The 24,502-nt window shown below is 32.0% G+C and overlaps 2 protein-coding genes across 2 annotated transcripts; both read right to left on the bottom strand.

The window, feature by feature from the left end:
- Nucleotides 1–381: 381 nt before the first annotated feature.
- Nucleotides 382–3,410, bottom strand: LOTGIDRAFT_232445 (hypothetical protein). Its single transcript, XM_009056784.1, has 5 exons — nt 3,356–3,410; nt 2,766–3,035; nt 1,707–2,021; nt 1,252–1,401; nt 382–703 (listed from the first exon to the last, which is right to left on the bottom strand). The coding sequence occupies exons 2-5, from the start codon at nt 3,013–3,015 to the stop codon at nt 543–545; spliced, it is 876 nt and encodes a 291-aa protein (XP_009055032.1). The 5' UTR covers nt 3,016–3,035; nt 3,356–3,410; the 3' UTR covers nt 382–542.
- Nucleotides 3,411–11,938: 8,528 nt separating this feature from the next.
- LOTGIDRAFT_51876 (hypothetical protein) lies at nt 11,939–24,157 on the bottom strand (the record flags this gene model as incomplete). The annotated part of the gene is made up of 20 exons (XM_009056710.1): nt 11,939–12,052; nt 12,258–12,343; nt 12,525–12,631; nt 13,053–13,128; nt 13,429–13,513; nt 13,728–13,826; nt 14,165–14,269; nt 14,545–14,601; nt 14,788–14,890; nt 15,348–15,451; nt 15,925–15,965; nt 16,251–16,512; nt 16,776–16,853; nt 17,060–17,212; nt 17,600–17,733; nt 18,095–18,181; nt 18,906–19,085; nt 22,778–22,930; nt 23,318–23,449; nt 24,007–24,157. Coding segments are annotated over 20 exons (2,307 nt in total), but the record flags the coding sequence as incomplete, so codon positions are not given.
- Nucleotides 24,158–24,502: the final 345 nt, after the last annotated feature.

Genomic DNA, 24,502 nt, shown 5'->3' with positions numbered 1-24,502 from the left:
CATAAAAGGTGGGTGTATTCAAGGTAACTAACTCCAATTGAGTGAAGACGGTTTGATATATCATAATTCAGACCACAAAACATTTTACAATAAACTCGCCCGAAGTGAATTCAGCCCGGGCGTTAGGGTAGGGTCCTTGGGGGCTGGGTCCCAGTAAGTAAGAATTAAGCCCCAGTAAAACCCTCTTCAGTTCTACAGAGATTGATTCATTTACAGTGTCTTTGTAAAAGATCAAAAAGATATAATTTTGTCACCTAAAAATTGTCAGAAATGAGTTCTGTGGGCCTATAATTTTTCAAATTTTCTGAATACAAAATATGAGCCCCAGCACCTATTCATTCCTGAGGACGGGGTTGAGTGAATTTTTAATAGATATGTTTTACAAAGTTTTTAATTTTAATAACATACACTTGTATTCTCAAACGACCAGAACACGTGACAAACAATGGCTGCCATTAGCCACTTCTCTCAAATAACGACGTCCACAGTAGACTTTCCTTTAAGACCCAACAAATAAAGATATTATAGCAAATTGTTTATGTTTATGGCATTTTATTTTGAACAATGTCGACTACCAGCAAGATCCCTGTAGTTACATAGAGAACAGCTCCAATGATAGCCAAAATCATGGCCGAACCCACATCGAGACCTTGGTTTGAATCGGAGGTTCCTATTATAATGATACCAACAAGTATAAAGCCACCTGAAAATAAATTTTAGAACTTATCAGTGCTATAGTCTACACGTGGAAAGGAGTCGTCTATAGTTGGTAATCGAAAGATAGTGGACCACAGCCATATACGCCCACCACGGCATGCGGATGGTAAATATTCAAGGACAATGACTCTGCTTCTAATGGTCGAAAATAGCTCAAATTCGAACTTGATCTTCGTTTTAAGAATATATATACACATACCGTATTTCATTTGATTCCATCAAAAAATCTAGTTTTTAGAGCGTTTACATGCAAATGTTGACGGACGGACGGACCGACCACACATAGAGAGATGTGGGCGTATAAAAAACATATAGACTTAAGGAACGGTCGTGGTTAATATTTTCCTTTTGGTTGTCCGCCTTCATTAGCCTATAGTTATAGATCCTATAGAATTTAGCCCCCATTTGCATGTGACATGTGTTGTTAGAGTCAGCGAGCCAGGGCAAGCTCATGAACAACTGATATCACTGTGCGACAACTCGCCAGAAAGTATCCGTTGCTACTGTTGATTATTATACTATTAAACTAACTACCTGCTAGAAAGGCTGCAATCATACCAAAAAGTCGAACTATATTTTTATTGTTTAGACAGAAAATATAGAGAATTATCAGCAACACAGCGGCACCACCTGCCAGAAATCCCAGAACATTAAAGGCCTGGCCCGCCTGTATTATTTGTGTTTCTAAAAAATATAAATGGAATTCTCAACATAATAAGGGGTGAAGGGATATAGTCGTTTAAATATTTGCTGCCACGGGAAACATAGCTTACAGATAGCTGTACTGTTTCTTTAAAGATCCTACAATATAGCGTCCTGTAAGTGACAGCAGTTGAAACTTCTATGGCAAGCGTTTTGTTACTTATAGGAAAACCGGACGTTGGTTTTTATAGTGTTACGATTGTTTAAAGATGTAGCTCTGGAGATAGTTTGACAGATGTTACCAGCCGATCTCAGAGTACATTGTACAGAAAAAAAATTTAACTTACCGTATTTATATCTTCCGCAAATATTAACAATACATATTTCCCAGAGTCCGATTTTACTGAATTCCGAACTCATCCACATAGTCAAAGAAATGGCGACCGCATGAAAAAACAACGCCAATAGTGATACAATCACTGATATTTTCAACACAATGGATATTATTGACTCGGCGTCAGAAATTTTTGAAGTTTTGTCAAATCTTTGATTTACAGAATTAGATTTCAAGGACGTCATTTCAAAGTTATTTTGGTGTTTATCATTTTGGCTGCTTGGTGTTATTTTTGATTTTCTTAAAGTCGATGATTCCTTGGAGATATCTGGAAAAAAACAATATTCAATTTTATTGTGATTGTCGGAACAGGTGCCAGATTCGACGATTGTTCCCTGATACCATCACAGGATTGTTAGCAATGAGCACTGTCCCTCGACGGAAAAGGCATGTTTTTTTTCTCATGCGCGGGTGCCGTTATTGAGACATTGCATTAACATTTTAGAACACCTGAGACCACTTTTCTTCTGTGCTTGTAAACTCAATCAGATTCCACATAACACAGGTAATTCATTTCTTCTTGACTGTGGCCGATCAAGTTTGAGTGTGTGAACAGAATGAAATGAATGGAGTTTTACGCTCGACAATCTTGCACCTCATTGAAGCACACTACTCATATGTTCTGACCACAAAAAAGTGCCATTCTGTCAAGAAATATCTGTTAGTTGGTTGGTTAACATTCTATCAATCAATATCATTAAATATAGTAGGACGCGATGATTTCCAGTGATTGTCCGTTCAGCAATATCTATTAGCTTGTTGGACGCGATGATTTCCAGTGATTATCCGTCCATGCAGCAATATCTATTAGCTTGTTGGACCCAATGATTTCCAGTGATTATCCGTCCAGCAATATCTACTAACTAGTTGGGCGCGATTATCCGTGATTAACATTCTGTCAAGCAATACAAATAGCTAGTTGGACGCGATGATTTCCAATAATTATCTGCACTTAACATTCTGTCTAGCAATATCTACGACAGGATTATTTTCAATGACTATTTGTACTTACTATTAAACCTTTTCAGTCTGGCTAGACCCCGTACCTCCTTTAGATCAGTCTGTAGAATGTACGAATCTCTGCGATGATTGCCAGGAACTCTTATTCCAGTAGTTTTCAGTGGAATCACTTTGGTCTCGGATGACTTGCCCATCTTGATCAGACCAACATCCCGAGATGATGAAGTTGAATCCCCTTTTTCGAACAAATTCCTGGTTTTTAAAAGCCTGGGTTTCGACTGATTGTCATTGGTCGACATCATCTTTAGCTCTGACTATAGTCCTAAATAGAGATTTTGTTCCCATTGATTATAAATTGATACAACATTATATGATCATTGATAGGACTGTTCATGATAATGATCGATAGACAGTTGTGAGATTGAAAAGAGTAACCTTATGGCATTAGTCTTTGCAAGCATCGCCCGTCTTGTATGAGACAGAATTTCATTTGTTTGAAGATTTGTTATTGTTCACAGACATCGTTAACTTAAAGATGAATATGAAAACTCGTGGACAAATATATGGGGTAAAGGTAGACAGACCTTGATCATAAGAAGGATGCTGAAAAGGGTCGATGATTTTTTTAAAAGGTATTCTTACCGTTTTGGAAACGTTTGTTTTAAGATGTTTGATGTTCCTCAGTCCCGTCTCATTATATAAAAATGACCAAATATCCCGAAATCTGAGATTCTAAAAGAACATTAGCTGTTGTCGACGGGTGTTTCTTTATGAAGGACGCGTGACCAAACGCAATCCAAAATGCCCAAAACAAATCCATAAAATAATCGCATTGTTAAATATTCAATATCTATTTAGGAGAGTTTAAGGGACAGAGAGATTATTTAGACATTAACATACTTTCAAGTATTTTATCGTGTGTATTTAATGTATTTTATTATGTGTATTTAATGTTTTCTATTTATTGGACTATTGTTATCGAACAAAGCATGACACAATCGACCTTAAGTTATAAAATTTCCCTTTAGAAATTGGTCAACATTTGTATAATTCCTTATAACACTAAATCTATTTAAAGCATAGGTGTTCACAGGCACAGAAAGTACAGTGGTCTGGAGGGGGGAGGGGGCAGTATTTCCCGCACTGCACGATTGTATAATTTCGGGTTCTAATCATGTTAACCATTTTCGCCTACTTGTGTACTCTTGTATTGGAATATTAACCACGTCCGTAGCTACAGGGAGGCGGAGGGGGACTAATGAATTTCTCCCCTGAAAAAATTCTGACATTCGACCAATTCCATTACGGCAAATATACACCATACATTATTTGCCCCTTCGGATATTACTTGTTTCTAATTCTAATCCATGTTTCCGCAATATAAACTGAGCTCTCTATTTTGCGTATCATCATTAATATATTCATAATGTTACAATTGAAGGGAATTGGTCATTTAATTATTCACTTAAAAAATAGATAGATTTTATAGCAAAGGTTAAAAAATTTCGCACTGTCAAGTCATTACGAATTTTGTCTTGTTTCACGGAATGCAGATTTTTTGATTGTATTGTACGCTAGTGAATACAGCTAATCAGGAGGAATTAAAGGCTAAGTGTCTACAGACTTTATGTCGGACCTCTGATTGGGACCTCTGATTGGCTGTATTCGGTAGTGTACAATCAGAGGTGGATTAACCTGCAAACTAGGCAGCTGCCTTTCGGCCCATGGAAAATTCGGCCCATTACAAATTTTGTAACAGTAAAAATTATCAAACAGTTAATAAATTTCCGCAGGCCCATCTAAATTTGTCCTACTAGGAGCGTGATGTGTGAAAATCAACTAAATTGTTTGAGTCTAATGGTGATGATATCGTGCATACGATTGATGCTGATGAGCTGATTGATCTGTTCCTGAAAAAAAAGATCGCAAACTTCCTGCCATAAAATTGTAATCACACCATGCCCCCTCCATAAAATGAGAAATTAGGCCCTCTACCGTTCGTTTGCCTACGGCCCAACAAGTCCAAAATCCGTCACTGTGTACAATCCAACAAAATCGCTGCATTTTAAGTTAAAGAATTAGACGGCTATATCCCTTTATTACACAAAATATCAAAAAACATAAGAACATACATTTAAAGAACCAGTACAATACAAGGGGAACTGGAAAATATACAAAATATTTATGTCATAAATCCCAAGCATATTTCAGTGGGTTTAACAGGCGGTCACATAATTGGAGGCCAATAGCAATTGCTTGCCTCCGTTGGAGAAAGCGGCCACCAAGCAATAAACCTTTCGTTTAGCCTATGGAATGTGGTACAATATGGAAAATTGAATGTGCATGAAACAAAGAATTCCCAGAAATCGTGTGTCTCCTGAAGAAATAAGCTGTGCACAGAAACCAAAATATATCATTAGTTTTTCTTGGGGGTTTTTTGGAAGGGGGTGGGGGAGGACTTCACAAGATATCAATCTAAGTGCTGATCTTGACGGGATCGTACAGAGGTTTTCTAAAGTTTTTATGTGTATCGGGGACACATATTTCATCTATTTGCACCAAACCCATCAATTTCCAACCAGTTCCTGCAATTTCACTAAAATACGTGTTTATGGCGTCATCATTATGCAAATTGATGCTATCAATGTCCGATATACATGAAAAAAAAATTCAGAAAACATCTTTACAATCCCCTTAACTTTGAATACTGTATTTGAGAAAAATATCATCATCCACAAAATCTTCTAAATAAGCGTTCGCTAAAAATCTGAAAATACAAAATAATATAGTAGTTATGAGATGTTAAGACACAATTTGACCATAATGTCACCTACCGGAACATCCAAGGAACTTAAGTTTCACTTAACTTGCACAATTCTACTTCGCTTATGGTTCAACCACATCTGTTTTTAGAATGAAAATCAAAAGTATGAACTGACTGACGGCATGGAGAGACTTTGACGAATGTATCTCTTAAGGACCTGATTTCCTACCGGGAGCAATTACTCTCTATGGGTACTAGCATACACAACAGGTGTACCTTAAATGCTTATTCGGCCGTCCCTGTCGACTGTGCAAGCAATTTGATTTACCTCGGTCCAATCCAATCAAATCGCTGCATACCGTGATACAAGAAAGGTGACAGTTGCAGTCAAGGTATAAAACGAATTTCGTAACAACTTGACATTGTGAAAATGGCTTTTGTATGGTCAACAAGGTGTGTCTCTATGTAAAAATGAGTACAAAGGGTCCAAAAGTTTGAAAATCAGGGGTTTAAAACATGAAAATATGAAAAGATTACTTACAGACACGAGTGACAATACAGGAGAAAAACAAAACATTCAGAAGCTTCGTGTACAGCCACAAAAACACTAAATTTAAGCTTTCACAGAGTCGAGATAATGAAGCATTCAAAAGCTTTCTAAACAGCAAAAGATGAATTGTACTAGTAAAGAGGCAAGGACCATACCATGTGGTATTATACTGGAAAGGGTTCATTTTACACCCAAAATCATTCTTACAAGCATTCTGGTTAAAACTTAAATTTGATGTTTCTTTTAGATCTGAATTTAAATCAGATTTCATTAAAACAAAAAAGAGAAATGAATACAACAAGCAGAGGAAAGAAAGAAAAGTCTATATTTTATAAAATAATTAAAATATTTATTACAATCTGAATAGAATTATTACCCAATAATAATAATAATAATAATAGTTATAATAATAATAATTTTTGAAATAGATTAAAATATTATATTCTTTAACAGTTTTGAAACTTACTGACTCTTTTCATAAGAGGTTTTCTAAATTTTGCATGTGCATCGAGGACAATGATAGCATCAATTTACACCATTCCAATTTTCAATCAGAGTCTGTGGTTCTAACAAATGTCCTAAAATTCCACTAAAACTAAGTGTTTTATGACATCACCCCTGCAGAGTTTTCACGTGATACAAGAAAATTTTCGGGGTGACGTCATGAAACACTTAGTTTTAGTGGAATTGCAGGAAACGCAGAGGTCTGATTAAAAATTGAAATGGTGCAATGTCCCCAATACATGTAATAAAAAATACAAAACCTCTTTACAATCCCTTTAAATGTAGTCAAATATGGTGAAATATTTCAACAAAAATAATATTGGAATTTCAGATAGTTTCAAGCAAGTCAAATGTCAAAAATAGTTACTATAAAAACTAGATAAAATTTATTATATGCCAGATAAGGCATAAATTTTGGATTGTTTATCAATTCAGCTAGCCAAAATAAGTGTCCTACATAAGTATCAAATGTTGGGTAAGAGTCAGCAAGTTTCAGACTATATTTTTATAGAATTAAATTATGCCAAGTGTTCTTAATATTCATAAATGGTGCAGTTTGGGGTATCATTATTTATTAATTCTGATAAAATTATAGCTATTCAAACAGTTTTCTAGTCTTTGTATGTGTTTCAGAGACACTAATAGCAACTTTTTGTATCATCAAGATTTCCTGTTCAAAATCTGTGGTTCCTGTAAATTTAGAAAACCTTGATGTCGCTAAAAAATAAACTATTTGCATTAAATGGTGCAAATAAATGTCACTAATGTCTCTGATACCAGTATTATCCTCCATTCAAGGAGGGATAGTTTAACGAAAAAAACAGCTCAGACAAACATTACAATCTGATTAAAATACAGTTATTCAAAGAGACTTCAAACAAAACCAGTGTTTGTTGATTTGGTGAAATATCTCCCTGTGAAAATATAATTTATGCACCAGCAGTTGAGAATTCAGCTTGTAAAAATTTCATTTAAAAATTAAAAATCCTATTTTTACAATTTGCAACAATTGAAACTGGAATGAAAAATGAGAAGACAACACAAATAATAATTCTGCCACCAATATTTTCAGAAAAATATTTTTCAAAAATCTTCTGAATAACAACATTTTTCTGAATTCTGATTTTTTTTTTTTTTTTGCACTTTTTTGATCATGAAAGGATACTGCTTATCTTTTACAAAATATCAAAATCATTTTTTAATTTAAACAAAAAATTAGTATTGTTTCTGAATAGAAAATAAAACCTAAAAAATGTCATGATTCAAATAGGTGAGTCTTATCTACATATGGAACAACACAAGTTCTACTTGTCAGTCTAATATAGTTCAGTTGTCTGAAGATCGCATGAACCTCTGACATGACTGGATATAATTTCACAGGCAACAAAAATCACCCCTAATTTAAGCAATAAGCTCTTCCAATCATACATTTACAGTTATAAAAATGCATGTGTGGAATACTTCAATAGAAAATTGAGGGGTTTCAATAGGTGACTGGTACACTATATCCAGTCTTGCTCAGAGTTATACATGTTTCAGGTTCTCTTTTAATATTACAGCAACCTCTCTAACAACTTCTTTGATTCGATTTGATTTTGATTCAAAATTATAAATATTGTAAACCTTGGAAGAAAAAGAATTTTAGTTTTCACCTGATTTAAGATAGCAATAAACAAATTACTTTCAGTTTTAATTCATAAAAAATGGTTTCCTACTATATCTTACTACTTTATGACTAAATTTCTACAACTAATACTAATAAACATAAAGTAAGCCCGATTCACACCAACACTGAACAAAATGTATATTCTCAAACTACAAGAAACATACTCTAGGGATATTAATAGATAATACCTCATGCTTTCAGAAGTATAACTTTTGACTGTTGGATTCTGTGTTAATAGAATAAGAATAGTCAAAGCTGATTTTAATATCGAAAGTCAAAAACCAATCGTTGCTGAATATGAAATGGAATTTTCAAAATAAGGAATAAATTTTTCTCCAGTATTTAATCTGTAATCTATCTGATTGAGACAGGTTTTGAAAAATTCTCCACATTGCTGTTTTTTTCTACAAAAAATCCTTCAGCTCCTTAAGATGAAAAATAACAGGTATTTGAATTGTAATATGATAAAAGATTTAACATGTATAGTGTAGTTACTGTGAGTGGCTCATTGGTTCAGTGACAGTGTGAACCAGGCTTTAATAACAGTTATAAATTGATGTGATTGAAAACAATACATGATAGTGTTTCTATATACATAAAAATATTACAAAATAGTAAAATAATTCTTTATATATCTTGTAAAAAATATACAGCGCCGGTAAATATAATATATTATATAACTTTTACACTTCTGACTAGTCTGAAATATTTAACTTAAAAAACCCTTATATAAAATTTCTAACAATCAAATAACAGTAGGAATAGGACTGGGCAATATAGCAGTTTCAACAAATATCCTATTTGAATTCATGTGTTAATATTTGAATTCATGTGTTAATATTTGAATCCATGTGTTAATATTTGAATTCATGTGGTAATATTTGATTCATGTGGTAATATTTGAATTCATGAATTAATATTGAGTTAATTTGTATTTTTGTAGCCTTTCAGTCCTATGGTGGGCTATATTCATATTTTTTTTTATTAAGTACATGTTTAAACAGAATAGATTGATTGAGTCTTGTTTACAATCCTTGATAGCACTGCATATTACTTGAGTTTCTTTTTCTCTTGGGTCTTTCAACAAACAAATGAAAAATTTGATCAGCAAGTCGCAAATCTTTTCCTTTGGTTCAAATACAACTTGATTCTTGACCCAGAGCAGCCTGTACCAGTCATTCTTGGCTTGTAAGAACCCAAAAGTTATGTTTTTATTCATTCAAAAGCATCCCAGCTGTCAAGGATTGAAAAAGTTAAGTTTTTTTTTTATCAATCGAATCTTATTTTGATTTGAGATTCAAACCCACAATAAAATTATGAAAGCAATTATCTTTCTTATCTTAAACAATCATGGAAAAACAAATATTTTTCAAGTTTACAATTTAAGATTGTACACCTAATAAACTCATAGAAAATTTAGAAATTGATATTATTGTGACCTGAAAATTACCACTTTTCTTAACTTTATACGCTTTTTCTGTTTAGAATTAAAAATGTTTCGAAAATTTACCAAAATGATCTTCTTGCCTTATTAAATCTCAGAAACAAGTTATTTATCAATTATTGTAATTAAGCCATTTTGATTATGCAATATGTATTATCATTATGAAATATTTTGATTCTAAATTTTAAATTATTAATTACTATTTCACTTTGCCTTTTAAATTACCGGTACCATACTAAACCATTGTAAAAAAACAATTACTATCAATAGTCTACTGATATCTTTCTTGATGAATATTTTGATTAAATTACATTTTTAATGACCTTATATTTTCCAGTTATTTTAATGACTTTTCACCTGCCTTTCAAAATAACATCCTGTTGTAAACCTTTGGAAAATGAATTATCTTCTATAAAAAAATCTAAGAAATAAAAAAGCTAAAGAAAAAGCTTGGAAGATAAATTTAAAAATAATGCGTAGATCATTGTGTAAGGTAGATATTGGAAGGCATTAAACAAACCAGTCAATCAGAACTCTGATTTCACAAGTCCAATCTAGCTTGTCAATCAAATAATTTAAATCAATGACCGAATATGACCAGCCAATCACAGTCCTGATGTGAATGTTTGTCATAATAATAAGAAATTGGTGAGAATAACACAAAAGAAAGTAAAGGAAGCCATTCAAAATATTAAAAACATAACTAGTCAAAAAATTTAAGTGTGTTCTTCCTGTTAAGTAAAATTATGTCCCTTGTTTTTTAAAATAATATGCATTCAGAAATAAACAACATTTTTGAAAATTTATTTAGTTTAAGAGACATCAAAATCGAATTGTTCAAGTGTTTTTTCTTTAAATTTTTTTCCTCACAAATTATCAAACGATACAATTATTGTACAATATGTTCAAGAAATATTATTCGTTTTTCTTTGCTCCTTTTCAAGCTTTCTTTCAATTTGTACAAATTAATTTTTGAATTCTTGTAATCATATCAATAAGATGGACCTTAAGGGCATAGAAAAATAAACAAAAAAATTAGAATAAAAAACTACAGGACAAGAATCTTAGCCTTCAGAAAGAACTACAAAGTTTATAATTCAAAATGGAATTAACCACTAAATATACAACATTGTTGAGTTCAAAATTTGCAAAGAATGATTATCCTAAGCCTGAATGGTGGACGTTTAGTTTAAATATATCCAAGACTATCAATTTGAAATTAAATCCAAAATTTCTTTACAGCTTTAGTGATGAAGGAATTGATATCTAACATCCCAACATCACAATATGAGTCAATTAGATTTAACTGTATACATTAATTAAAACAAAAATGTATACGAAGAGTTTTAATATGTGTTTAGAGTTAACTCCACTTGTCAATCGAAATCAGATCATTTCTAACAAAATATCAACCAATCAAAACTTCAGATAGAATACAACAAGATTCAGAAGTCAATATTAACCAGTAACATGAGACAAGTTGAGGATTAAGGACACTTTTTTTTTTCTGAGATAATAATTTTTTAGCACCTTTGTAGTCTAATGAAGGCCGATTTGAAAATATGTCGTTTTACATAAGTTACAAAAAAAATGCTGCATTAAGATTACATAATTATGTAAGTACCTGAATTAGTTAAAAAAACATTAGCGATTTTATTCTATTATAGAAATAAAGTGACATAAATGGCTTGACAAGATAGTCCCCAAGGTCCTTCTTCAGACTATTATCTTTGAACTCTTAGCTTTCAGTCAAAAAACTTTATTGAGTTTGAGCAACTTTAATTTGTACTTAAGCAGGTTGTGTCAGAAAGGCAGGACATGCTCACTCTTTCAGATGCCACTCTTTAAATGAATTTGTAAATCGACCCTTCATGACTTTTGAAATTTCTCTTTGAGATTCTAACCTTGAGCACTATTCTTTAAAAACATAACAACCAAAAATTTTAATTTATGATTTAAACAAGGCCTTTGATTGAATCAGTCATCCAATAGCAATCCCTGTCTTGATATAAAAAAGCACCATAATTTGAAATAAACTAGCATAAAAGTCACTTTTTTACTGTGAAATATTTACAAATAAAAAAAGTCCTTAATCCTCAAATTGTCTTCAAAAAGCCAAACATGACTGTCAAAAAACATGACAGCTGAAAACAGGTCAAAAAACGTGAAAAAACAAAACCCAGAATGTATCATCGATTATGGGTGTTATTCTTATCATGTTTTTCGTGTTTGTCTCGACATCGACTAAACTCATACTTTTCATTCACACCTTTTTGGCCAATATCCATCCACTGTTTCAGATTTTTCTCTTTACGATATGTCTCCCATCGCTCGTCATCTGATTCGTGAGTCAGGAATCGTGTTCCCACATTAGTTTCTAAGATTCTTAAATCACACCAACACTGGTAATCCTGGAATGGACAAAAACGTTTCCAAGGTCAGGGTTCAATTTTAGGAAAAGATTAGATTACTAAATAATTATTTTGTTAAAAGCAGGATCAAATTTCACAAAAACTTAACATTGACTAAATGAAATTATTGAAAATACAGTTTTTTAATTTGTTTATACAATCAGTTCTGTTGAGCCCCGGATTTCAAGTACCACTTAAGACTAACCTGTAGAAAGACGTGTGATAAAGATTTATCTACTGTAAACCGTTTTCTCATTTTAACTTGTAATAAGTTAGTTATTAGATCAATGGCTGAAATACAGAAACATGTTTTATCATAACATCGAGCTGTAAAAATCAGGGCTTTTTTTGGTTCCACTTTTCACCTCCAGTTAAGGTCTTGAGAAAGATTTTGTCTAACCAGAGACATAAGCCAGCAGGTAGTTAATTCACTGACCCACCCCAGCTTCAGAAAAAAAGATTAAAGGCCTACCTTCCTGTGAGATTTCTTTCCAAGGGTTTGGTGGGTACATGAAGGCTGCATTCTGTATCTGATCACTTATTTCTTCATCTTCGTTAAAGGGAAAAGTTCCACTAAGGCTGTAAGATAAAAACAATGGCAGAATAAACCCACACAATAAACAAAATTACTGCTCTATAAAAATCCATTACTGCGGAGCATCATTCATGGCAAAGTGAGTAAGACAGAAATGATAAAATGATCACAAGAATTCTGGACGAATAATACTGTCAAAATGGCGTGACCGCAGAACCTCATTCTTAGCAAAGCAATTGTAAGATAGAAATACCAAATTTAATGATGATTTTAATTGTATTTTATCTTATAATTGCTTTGCTTAGAATGATGCTCTACAGTTAAGCCATGTTGACAGTATTTATTTGTCCTAAAATTGTCCTGAATGCTTACGATCATTTTATCATAATTTCATTAGAAATGACTACTGTCACTGTGGTAAAATGTCTCACATACAGATTGGTAATTTTATAAGAAATATCTTACCTAACATATATAACAACGCCTACAGACCACATATCTAATGATCTATTATAACCTTTTCTCTTTAAAACTTCAGGGGCTGAAATAATATTTAGACATACATCAATCATAATAGACATTAATCATTTTAAAGCCATCAAAAATACAATATAGTGGACAAAATTTTATAATCATCAGGAAATTTTTCAGAACTGATGCATAAGAGAATCTAAAAAATGTCCATGTCTGGGTTAAAAATAATAATTCTTGCAGACACCTAGCTTTGTCCTTTGTTTGATGATCCAGGATAACTATTGGAAACATTTCGTATGTACCCTATTGTTGTTTTTTTGGTCTTATTTAGATGGATGCATGATTGTTTTCTGCTCTTGATACTTACCAAGATAGGCTGGTGTTCCCACCACAGATCTACGGAATGATTTCTCACCAATAATTCTGGCAAACCCAAAGTCACATAGTTTTACCTGTAATCAAATCATTAATTGTATTAGAGAATATTAATGACAGCCATGAAAGTGACAATATTCTAACCTTCCATTGTACATATAAGCTGAATTACTTTACAATTACTTTGAAAACTTGTTGTGTTTGTTGATTTTAGGACCAATGTGTTGATTTTATATTATTATATTCCATTTTCCAAAGAATTATTTTTCCTTGAATAAAAGGCGTACTTACCTGAGGGAAAGCTGTTTCTGTTGTCAGAAGGACATTTTCTGGTTTTAAATCACAGTGCACAATGCTTTTAGAATGTAGATGCTTCAAAGCCATCAAAATCTGAAAAACCAACAACAAATATCTAAGAATAAGCTATGATAGTCAATAGTCAATTATATTAATGGTACATTAAGATTTCTATGTACATCAAACATCAAAAAATAGATCTTCTGCATTTATCACTGTAAATGTGTAAATCTTTTTTTTTTGGCTTTTCTGTCGATCAATAACAATTTTTGAAATGAACATATTCAAAGAGCTGATGGCAAAATTAACCTCACTTAATTGATTTCTGAATCAGAATCGGAACTGAGTTTACAGCTCACAGAGACATCTGCTCGTTAAACCCTGTGAATTTAAGGATAATAGGATAATGAAACATGAAACAAGATGTCTACCTGAGAAATAAGATATTTAGTGATTCGTTCACTGAGTCGACCTTTAGGACTGGACAAAATCATCTCTAACATGTCACCTTTTAATTTCTCCATCACCACAAATATCTATAATATAGATACAAGTTTTCATTATAACATCACCTTTTCATCTATACATACATCTTTTTCATTTATATATACACAATTTCATTGCAAATACACCTTTCATCTATTTACAGATACATGTTTTCATTTTCATTCATAGATACAAGTCTTCATTCATAGATACAAGTCTTCATTCATAGATACAAGTCTTCATTCATAGATACAAGTCTTCATTCATAGATACATCTTTATATATTTTCAAACATTCTCTGTAAAATGAAATTGTGAATACTCACTCTTTCTGGTGTTTCAAACATCTGCTCCAAGTTAACACTTCCAGGGTGACTTAAATTCTACAAAATATAACAGTTTATCACAAGTCTACTTTTAAATTACAACATTCTAACTTTGTGTTATAGAAGTTTTTGTTTTCTTCAAGCGTGGCAGTATAACAAATATCATCTTCCAATTTTGTTGAATCTTATTTTTATTTTTTGTTGTTGTATGAACAGAAAAACACGTTCATAATAAATATTTACCTGCAAAATAGCAACTTCTGTTTTTAACTGAGCCTCGTGTTTGGTAGGGAATCTCATTTTATCAATAACTTTAATAGCTACCTCACGATTAGTTTTTCTATGTCTACCTATAAGTTTTCAATAAAACAAAATAATATTCCAATCACATGCAAAATAATATTAGTTGTGTTGAAGATAAAAGTAGAATCATTCCTGCATGAGCAAAATATCACTGTCAGACATAAAAAGTCTTTCATAATTTATTTGTATGTTTTCTATGCTATGCTAATAAAATTAAGTTTCATATCCTTTTAAATGTTTATACTTAGATTATTGATGCCATTCAGTGTACAATGATACAAATTAGCCAGCAGAGTATTACTAAATTTAAATTTTCAAATTGAACAGCCTGTATATCAAAAGGCTGTCAGTAATTTATTCCCTCTGAAAGGATAAATGCTTTTTTCCAATTCATCCCTACCCACCTGCATCACTGACAGAGAAGAATCTAAAAGTATTATCCACATTTGTACTATAACCCAGAAAATAGGCTTGCAAATATTTTTAAAGTGAGAATAAACTTACCCCCATAAACTATACCAAATTGTCCTGATCCTAAAACATCATCAGGGAATATCTGATACAGAGTACTTATATCAGCCTGGTAAATAACATAAAATATTATCTTAATATCTAGGCTTAATCAATGAAAGAAAACTCAACTTTAAAGAACTGACTATTAGCTTTGACAATTTTTTTCACTAATAAGGGTCACTGACTATTAGCTTTGACAATCTATCTCACTAATAAGGGTCACTGACTATTAGCTTTGACAATTTTTCTCACTTATAAGGGTCACTGACTATTAGCTTTGACAATCTATCTCACTAATAAGGGTCACTGACTATTAGCTTTGACAATCTATCTCACTAATAAGGGTCACTGACTATTAGCTTTGACAATCTATCTCAGTATTAGGGGTCAATGAAACAGCTCATGCCTTGTTAACTCAGCATGACTTTAAAGAGTATTCATGGCTGATAATGTTATTTTGGTGGCAGTATGTTTTATCAATTATCAATAAAAGTTTATAATAAAGTTGTTTTATATCATAAAGTTTTATATTGCCTATTTTTGAATGATATAATGATATGTTACCTGTTTGCTTGTATCTGACTCCACTTCACCATTGGTGGGCACTTCTACAAAATACAATAAATATCAGCAATACAAATTTTTGAGAGCCAATTTTTCTGCCATCTTTAAGTCCAACTCTAATGGAACTTTTACATAACCTAAATCTTCTTCCAGTCAGTAACCTAATATGTGTCTGCTCAACCAAACTAGAATTTTTCTTTACAAGTCCCATTAACCTGCATCAGTAACAGTGATAACACATTTAAGACACTTCTTCTACCAAAGCAGAAGTCAAATCCCATATCTCTAAGATGACAATTAAATGTCTGAAAAATGAGAATATTTACCTTCTGTTGAATTATTAGAAGTTGTAACAGGCATCAAAGCCTGTCGTATGGCCTGCTCCCAATGTTTAGACTGTTCATATCCACTACCACTCTCTAAGGAACTCACAATATTGGTATTATTCTGACCGTACCCAATATCTTCACCTACATAATACGTCAAGGTGGTGGTTCTAATCTCAAAAACATGGGGTGGACGAGTGAACTCAGTCCCTGGCTTTATTTTAATAGCCTCCACACCAGTTATAGTATTTAGTAGAATCTCCTAAGGAATTCAAATAAATATTTGATAAGAATGGTAATAAATAAAAGGGGCATTTATCATGGTATTAATTTCTTCATTATCTGATAACATATGTTAATCATACTACACATTTATAAAGATGATAACAAAACTTATTTATTGAAATAAATACAAATGTATCTTGACGGTTTTTGATTTTACCTAATTGTTTTGGCTCCTCTTTTTATAAAAGGAGACTGACAGCAGCATGCAGTATCTTTAGGACAGAAATATAATTGATTTACCTTGGAATAACGAGTTGTTGTCTCGTTAGCATACAGAGTAATTGATTTAGAATCTAATCTCCAGTACCGACGCTTTCTCTAAAATAATAGCAAAGAAATTCTAATATGATGTACAGTTATAATTTTTACTATCACACATACAAAACATGATAATATTAAAATGCATTTTCTGACATTCATTTTGGGGGGGGGGGGGGGGATTTTTTTAAATAGACAAATCAAATGTTGTCATTTAAATTAACCTCTATCAGCTAATTAAACGAATAGATCTTTAATAAACTTACATTGTTCTCTTTATTAGTAAAGTGAACCATCCAACCTTCCTTTAAGATTTTTGATCCAGTTCGTTTTGTTAATTTCACTGATTGGACAACTCTCATTAGCGGGATGTTGCTGCTTTGGGTAGGACTGGAAAACAAGAAAAAAAATTCAAAATGCTATTTTCATTTACAAATCAGTTTCAATTACAATTTATTAACTCAAGCTAAAACAAAATTGGACTGTGTTTGTTTATGTATTGCATGAACTAAACATAAACACATTTTTTATATCTTTTAGTCTCTTTTTTCAAAATTCCAGGACTAATTGATCTTTAAAGAAACTGTAATGAGATTTGCCTGTAATTACTATCCTTTCCCTGTTTGAATATGGATATAGCTTATTTGAATTCTTGACATTATGCCCTATTGAGTTTTTTCCAGCAGTTATATAACTACTTCTAAGAAAACAGTTTGAAATCTTGATCTCAATCACCATATCAAGTTTCATTAAAACAAGATGAGAATCCGTAGGAAAAAGGAATAAGCAGGAGGACTAATGAGAACTTGACCATACCTTAAAGGTGGTTTGGGAACTACATCATCATTATCATCAGCTGAAGGGTCAAGATCTGTGATGGAAGCGTCATCATTATCAGTTGGATTATCAGTGATATCTGTATCTATAGTTGTTAAGCTTTCTGTCTCACCCAATTCATAGGCTGCAATACAAAATTAACAAAATATTTACCTCCCTTGAATTGAGAAATTCACCCAGAGAAACTTGGTCCAATAAATTTGGGGCCAATCCATGTTTGTCTCATAAAATCTTTATGACTTGGTCAATCTGTGAGTGATAAAATTGTCTCATTTCATGCCTACCCCAGTGATCTGGTTGCACACTATATTTTCAGGATTGTAAGTATTGATAGGAATATATCAGCTGATAGGAACAGTGTACACTTAATTCTGCTATTCTACCTGTTTAACAGGTTGGAAGTTCAACAGGATTTCTCTCAATGATTTAAAATAAGTGAAAAATTAAGTGACATAGAAACTTACGATCAGGGCTAGAATAGTTGATGAATTCTCCTGCACAATCATTAGGCACTATCGGCATACATCTTTTATGGCAGTTAAACTTACAGTCTGTAATAGATCATATAAATATATATTATCAGGAAAGGAAAATGTCAGGGTTTTATGGTAGTTTGCTTTAAAGAGACATGTTCACCATTCGTTTGACCAATTGTACCATAGTCTCAGAAATGGGAATCTTTTTAGCTAGGCCTATCCGTAATAGTATTCACAGCTCACCATCAAAATTTGAGCCTTCAAATCCACGTCTTTTCCAGAATCTATGCAATATATAGATAAAGACATATACAGAATTACAAAGTTATGGTTCTATAGTTTGAAGTATTTTAAAGAAATTATGCAATTTTTGTACATTTCTAGTACATCTGAAGACTATATACATATATTCAAAACCCAAATCAACACCCGAAAATGGTGAACCTGTATACACCTTCAATAAAAGATCATATAGTTGGAGGTGTTTTGTAAAACCAAGAGAAGCTATTTGTACCTTGTAACAGTATACTTTTATAACAGTAACATAATGTGTTTTGGGTTCAGATACTTCTGTAGACTGTGAAATCAGTCAAAAACTTTTCAAATTATCGGTAGTTAGTGTTACCCCTTGCACTTAACTAGCACTACTAGCAGAAAGTAGGATACAAGGAGTAACTTCAAGGAAATTAAGAATTCCATTTGGAGATTCAAAAATAGTAGGAACCAGGAACATTATTCTCCAAAAATTAAGTTTAAGAAATACTGTAATCTGATTGGATAATACAACTATTTCACCTACCTTTACACTGCATACCCTGTCTAAACAAACCACGGAGTAACTTTTTACACTGATGACAAACAGTAGGTCGAGTATAATTATGAACGATAAAAGTATGAGGCACCTTGATCCTCTTCTGATACTCTCTTTCAATCCATACAGGACGTCCGCTCCATGAGTTCGTACGACTACCAGGTCCCCCTGGTGACGGTGGACATATTGAACCCTGTACATTGAGGAGATTCTACAAAATGAAACAAAATTTATTTTTAAGTGTCTAGATAACCCAGACTACATATGTTATGAATGTTAGAAATCTGTTCTGATATTTGAAAAATTATCAAAAACAGAAAAGATTCTAAATAAAATTGTACATCAATGACATCTATATCACATATCACATCTTTGATTCACATACCAAAAATGAAACTTTTAGATTTGAACTGCATGTGAGCTAAAGTGTGGAAATTCTCTTGCACAATTCTGTGGCTTGTGTAACAAATTGCGCAATAGTGAGACAGACAAAAATATTATGTTATTTGAACTCTTTTTTATGATAATAATAAACACATATAAAAAGAAAAATGAAATTAAAATACAACTTTACAATCCTTCAGAATATTTGTTTTCATAATTTCTTATTCCTTTTTAATAAAAACAAGCCATAGTAATTATAAAATATGAAATTAACTTCAATTTTATAAACTGTAGGAGTCAGGGAAAATATTTTATCTCTACATTTTGTATTACAATTTGTAATTTACAAAATCTATAAATTGAGTCTTTCACAGATCAAAATTATCCTTGAAATTGAAAAATAAACAACAGAATGAATGTATTACTATGTTCTTGCAAAGATGTCTATGTACATGCACATCACATTTGAATAGAATCGAATAGAATTGTCAACATTGTTTTTAAGAAGTTTTATTGATAAAAATGAAGTTTTATATGGAATTTTACATCCTACTCTTCTGCACCTAATGAAGATGGGCAATGCCATGCAGTGTGCCATGAGGGAAATTGGCCAGGACAGCAACATTGGTCAACTCGTTTTTGAATTTCAACTGTCAAGGGATCTTTAAGATGCACAGACTGTAGCACAAGTGGCCTTTGTTTATTGTTCCATCCAAACGACTAGACTTCTTTTCCATGTCAGTCCCTCCAACCGAATCGAGTTGAAAAATTCATTACGAGAGGTATAAACCCAAGACTTACTGATTATTTTACCTAATAAAAAAAGGACTGAAAAAGCTAACTAGGAGGTGTACAAATATGTCTGATGGCACAAGCCATGACCACCTTTATGTTTGAAAAAGCCACATGAATCATAAAAAGATTTCAACATTCTTAACAACTGAGTTACAGTCCATGCTTAATATAAATAATATGCAAGGATGTGCTTTAATAAATCTGCCTGTAGTATTCTTACAGGAGAAAAAAATTTATAATTAACAGGAAACAGGATGATATAGTTATAAATAAGGTAACTTGATATATATACACCTGTAATCAACTAAAACAAGTACAGTTCAAGCCTTCAATTTTTAGTAAAGGACAGGGATACCAGTAGTCTTACAATTATCACCTGTGAAAACTGATAATATCTCAAGCTTAAGTATTCATTTCTTCGCCTTTATAGAATAGATCCATGCAGTGTGCAATGATGGAAATTAACAAAGACAACAATATTACTTTTACAATGATAATAGGTAAAAATGAATTGAAATAAAGACTAAGTTTTTACACCCAACTTTCTTCAAGTAACAAAAAGGAGACAGACATGGTTAGGATACGACATAAGCTCATAAGCTAAATTATAAATTTATAACTTGTAACCTGTTTGAATTATAGATTCATAGTATGTAACAGTTACGTATTATGAATCTATATCCTGTAACAGTTACGATTTAGAAATGTATATCCTGTAACAGTTACGAATTATGAATTGATAAGTGACGTAGTTCGCTTATGATGTGACAACACAACTGTCATTTAACTAACAATTGACTACCGACTAACCAATCCTAGTTTTAACCATGATCTAGTGAGTAGGTCCACTGTCTGACTCTCAATATGATGTAGAAGTAAGAGATTTATTTGATATGGTTAATAGAGAAAGTGCCCTAGGGAATTGAATAAATATACCATGAATAGGAACAACTGACAAGCTTTAACCCTCTCAGGACCAACTCTTATATGAACTTCAGACAAGTCCTGTCAGATAACAATATAAATGATCTCATTTCTTCTCTAGTCATATTAGAAAATAAATACAGCGCTTACAGGTTTGAATCTTGAACAAGTAACCTTGAGTAAATAGGTTGATCAGGATAATAGGTTTGAATCTTCTTAAAAAAAAAGTTTGAACATGTCATCTTCTTAATTGTAAATAGCCTCATGAAAAGAACAAAAAACAACCAATGAACTATGTAGACTCTCAAAAGTAAAGTATAGTTCACCAAGCCATTGCAGTAATTTTATAAAAAAAAATGTTTTATCTGTACATGGGAAGAAATATTCAGTCAACTTCTGACTTGCTATTCTTGACCTTTTAAAAATATTTGAAAAATGGAAATACTATACCAAAAGCAACAAAATAGATAACAGAAAAGCTATGTGGCAAAAGAGCATTTCAATTAAGATTTTCAACTTTCATGGAGGTAAGCTTAAAGCTGACCAACAACCAATACAAGAAAAAAAAAATACAAGCAATATGAAATTCAGAAATTACAGAAGTATATCATTTAACATAATATATAACAAGAATAGCAGAAACAAAAAATTTAAATGAATCATCTGACAGTGAAATAGAGTTGACAAAAGTATTTTTTATAAAAGGAGAAAAAGATCAGCAAACACGAAACATCCGGATGTTCATATAGAAAAATTTGTAATATATAACGCAACGAAATGAAAAGTTAAATGATCAAATACTATAGAAACACAGAAAAAGTAAACGTAAAGCTAAATCATCGAAAAGAAAAGTTGACAGGTACAAGATAACGAAAAAAAGATTGTGAATTCTCAAAAATATGACATTTGCATAAGCAAAAATTGGAAATGAGCAACTGAAGCAATGTCGACAGAACTATAGATAGTAATGTAACAAAAATAAAGACAACAGTAAAGCTATAACCATTCAAAACAAGCTGATATTTCATTAAACGAAAGAGAAGATAATATCAAATTATGTCCCCTACCTGCGAATCCTGGGTTAGCGGAACAACAAAAGATGAACTTGGTAAACTTGAGAAATACTATAATTTTAATATGGATGAATTTATCAAATGAAATGGACCTTTACATCCTGTTTTTTTTAACATTTAATTGAACTACTGAACTCAAACAGTGTTTCACATACTACATTTTATATCATAGAGTAAAAGAGCATCATTGAAGGGGAGGAGAGAAATTGACAGAACAGCACCATAAACCTATGTTTTTTTTCATGTATTACTGGCAGTTCAATATGTACAGCTAGAAGCATATTACAATGATTTGAAATGTTTGTAATAACATAAGAACGAAAGCTCTAATGATCTATTAATTATCACATGGTATAACTAACGAGCTAGGTAATTACTACAATTAACATCAACAAAAAGGCTCACTGTCAAAAAATATTCAACATTAATGATGTCCTTCGTTCAAAGACTTGTTCACTTTATCTAGCCTTTGGGCCTTATTAACGAAATTGTTACTTAGATCCCGTTTTCAGAAAATACTATTATCTGATTGGTTAATAAATCAAATCAGAAACTGAACAGTCTTTGAGGCCTCATTAGAATACTTTTCAATATTTCTAACCAAAAAAAGTTGGATTTTGAAATTTTCTTCACAGGTCTAAAGAACAGGGCAAGCCCAAATTTCAAAGAATAAAAACTTTTAACTTACCGCATTTTCTGGATAGAAGGGTTTAATTTCACGAGGTAAAGTGAATGGAAGTGATGATACACTACCAGATGATTGTCGTCTGTATCGATTATTCGAACAATTATTGGGTATTTTATATGCACATCTTTTATGGAAATTCAAACCACAGCCTGGAAAGAATTTTTTAACAACCTATTTTAGAAAAGCTTTAAATAAATTCTGATTGACAGCTCATAAGAATGATATTTTTTCTTGGAGATTTTATTCAATTTTCATCTTGCTCAGTTAGCAGCATTAATTGCCTGAGTACATTTCGTCTGTGCTTATTGAAATAAAAAAAAGAGAAATTTCTCCATGAAAGGAACTTTTAATCTAATCCTTATAGTAGGACAATCTTCTACATCATTAAGCCTCCAACAAACTATGAGTGAAGTTCAAAATAAAGGATTTATAATAATAAGGAAAGCTTCTGTCGGAAGGAAGCCATTATGCCTCCTTGCAATAACAAATTGTTACAATCCAAAAGTCTACAACCGTACAACTCTTAAATAACTTACCGTCACATTTTAAGCCTTGTTTAACCAACCCAAATAATAATTCTCCACAGAAATCACAGAAATGAGGAGATTTATATGAATGAACAAACATCAGGTGGGGTCGGATCTGTAAATCTTCCATCGTGGCTGCTTCTGAAAAAAATACATACAATGTGATTAGAATACATACTATCATTGGTTACTTGAATATCAGCCATTATTTTAATATGAATTACCTCAGCATCAAAATAGTACATATTGAGATAAAATATAAACATTGGCAGATATCATCAATTTGAAATTTGCTCTTAAGAGGAAAATATTTCACAAGCCTTATGATAACAATACAGATCTAGATTTAAATTTTTTTATGTTTTTTTCTGTGAGATACTACTGGTACTCTTGCCATCTATGATCTGACAAAAATCTTCTGCTTTTTAGTGACACAAGATCTAAATTCCTACTCCTCATTTTTAAGGGAGATAACAGTGGAGTTTTTAAGAGGGGGCATTGCACCACCAGAAAAAAGGTTGACCCAGCTTCGTGAGATGCAAAATGTATGTTTTTAAAATTATTTAACTTCGATCACAGGGTCCCCACTCAAATAACAAATAAATTTTGAGGAGGCATATCTCCAATATATAAAAATCAGTAACAGTCAAATTAACGCTTTTTTATTATTTTACATAGTGAAATAGGCCAGTATTTACCTGAGAGAATAACATCAATAAGGCAGCCATCTGTGACATCGGAAGCTGATTTGATAAGTTGAAGAATATTATCACTCTTACTGTCATGTCGAAACAGTAATATTTTGTCTACCAAATTATAAAATCCATGCTCTGGAAACTGGAAAAAAAGTCAGAAATTAGTTAAAAATACTCCCTAAGGTTAAAAAATACTGAAGCCATTGTTAGGGGCTCCATGAGCTGATCTTGAGTTGGCTTGAAATTATTAGCAACAAAAATCAAATTCGACTGACAAGCAGTCAAATTATACCCATAAATCAAATTCTAAAGCTACGAATAGTTAATGTGGTTTTTACATGATTTTACACTCAACCCAACAGAATAACTCTTAGCTAAGAAGACTTTCCCAAAGCTCAATAGATGTTATTCATGTTTCGACCAAATTTAATCCAGAACAAAGCTCATAACGCAAAGCACCAAAGGTGAAAAGGCAGAAAAATTGTCACATTAACTCTAA

The sequence above is a fragment of the Lottia gigantea genome (assembly GCF_000327385.1).
Source record: "Lottia gigantea unplaced genomic scaffold LOTGIsca_29, whole genome shotgun sequence".
NCBI lineage: Eukaryota > Metazoa > Mollusca > Gastropoda > Lottiidae > Lottia > Lottia gigantea.
Note: the sequence above shows the minus strand (reverse complement) of the source record. Positions and strands in the feature narration are given on the sequence as shown.

Excerpts from the sequence above, each read along its gene's own strand:
- LOTGIDRAFT_232445 (XM_009056784.1), bottom strand. The coding sequence starts at position 3,015 with ATGATGTCGACCAATGACAATCAGTCGAAACCCAGGCTTTTAAAAACC. Across the intron at positions 2,022-2,765 it reads CAGACTGAAAAGGTTTAATA|ATATCTCCAAGGAATCATCG; the intron begins GTAAGTACAAAT and ends GTTTTTTTCCAG. Across the intron at positions 1,402-1,706 it reads TTGCGGAAGATATAAATACG|AAACACAAATAATACAGGCG; the intron begins GTAAGTTAAATT and ends TATATTTTTTAG.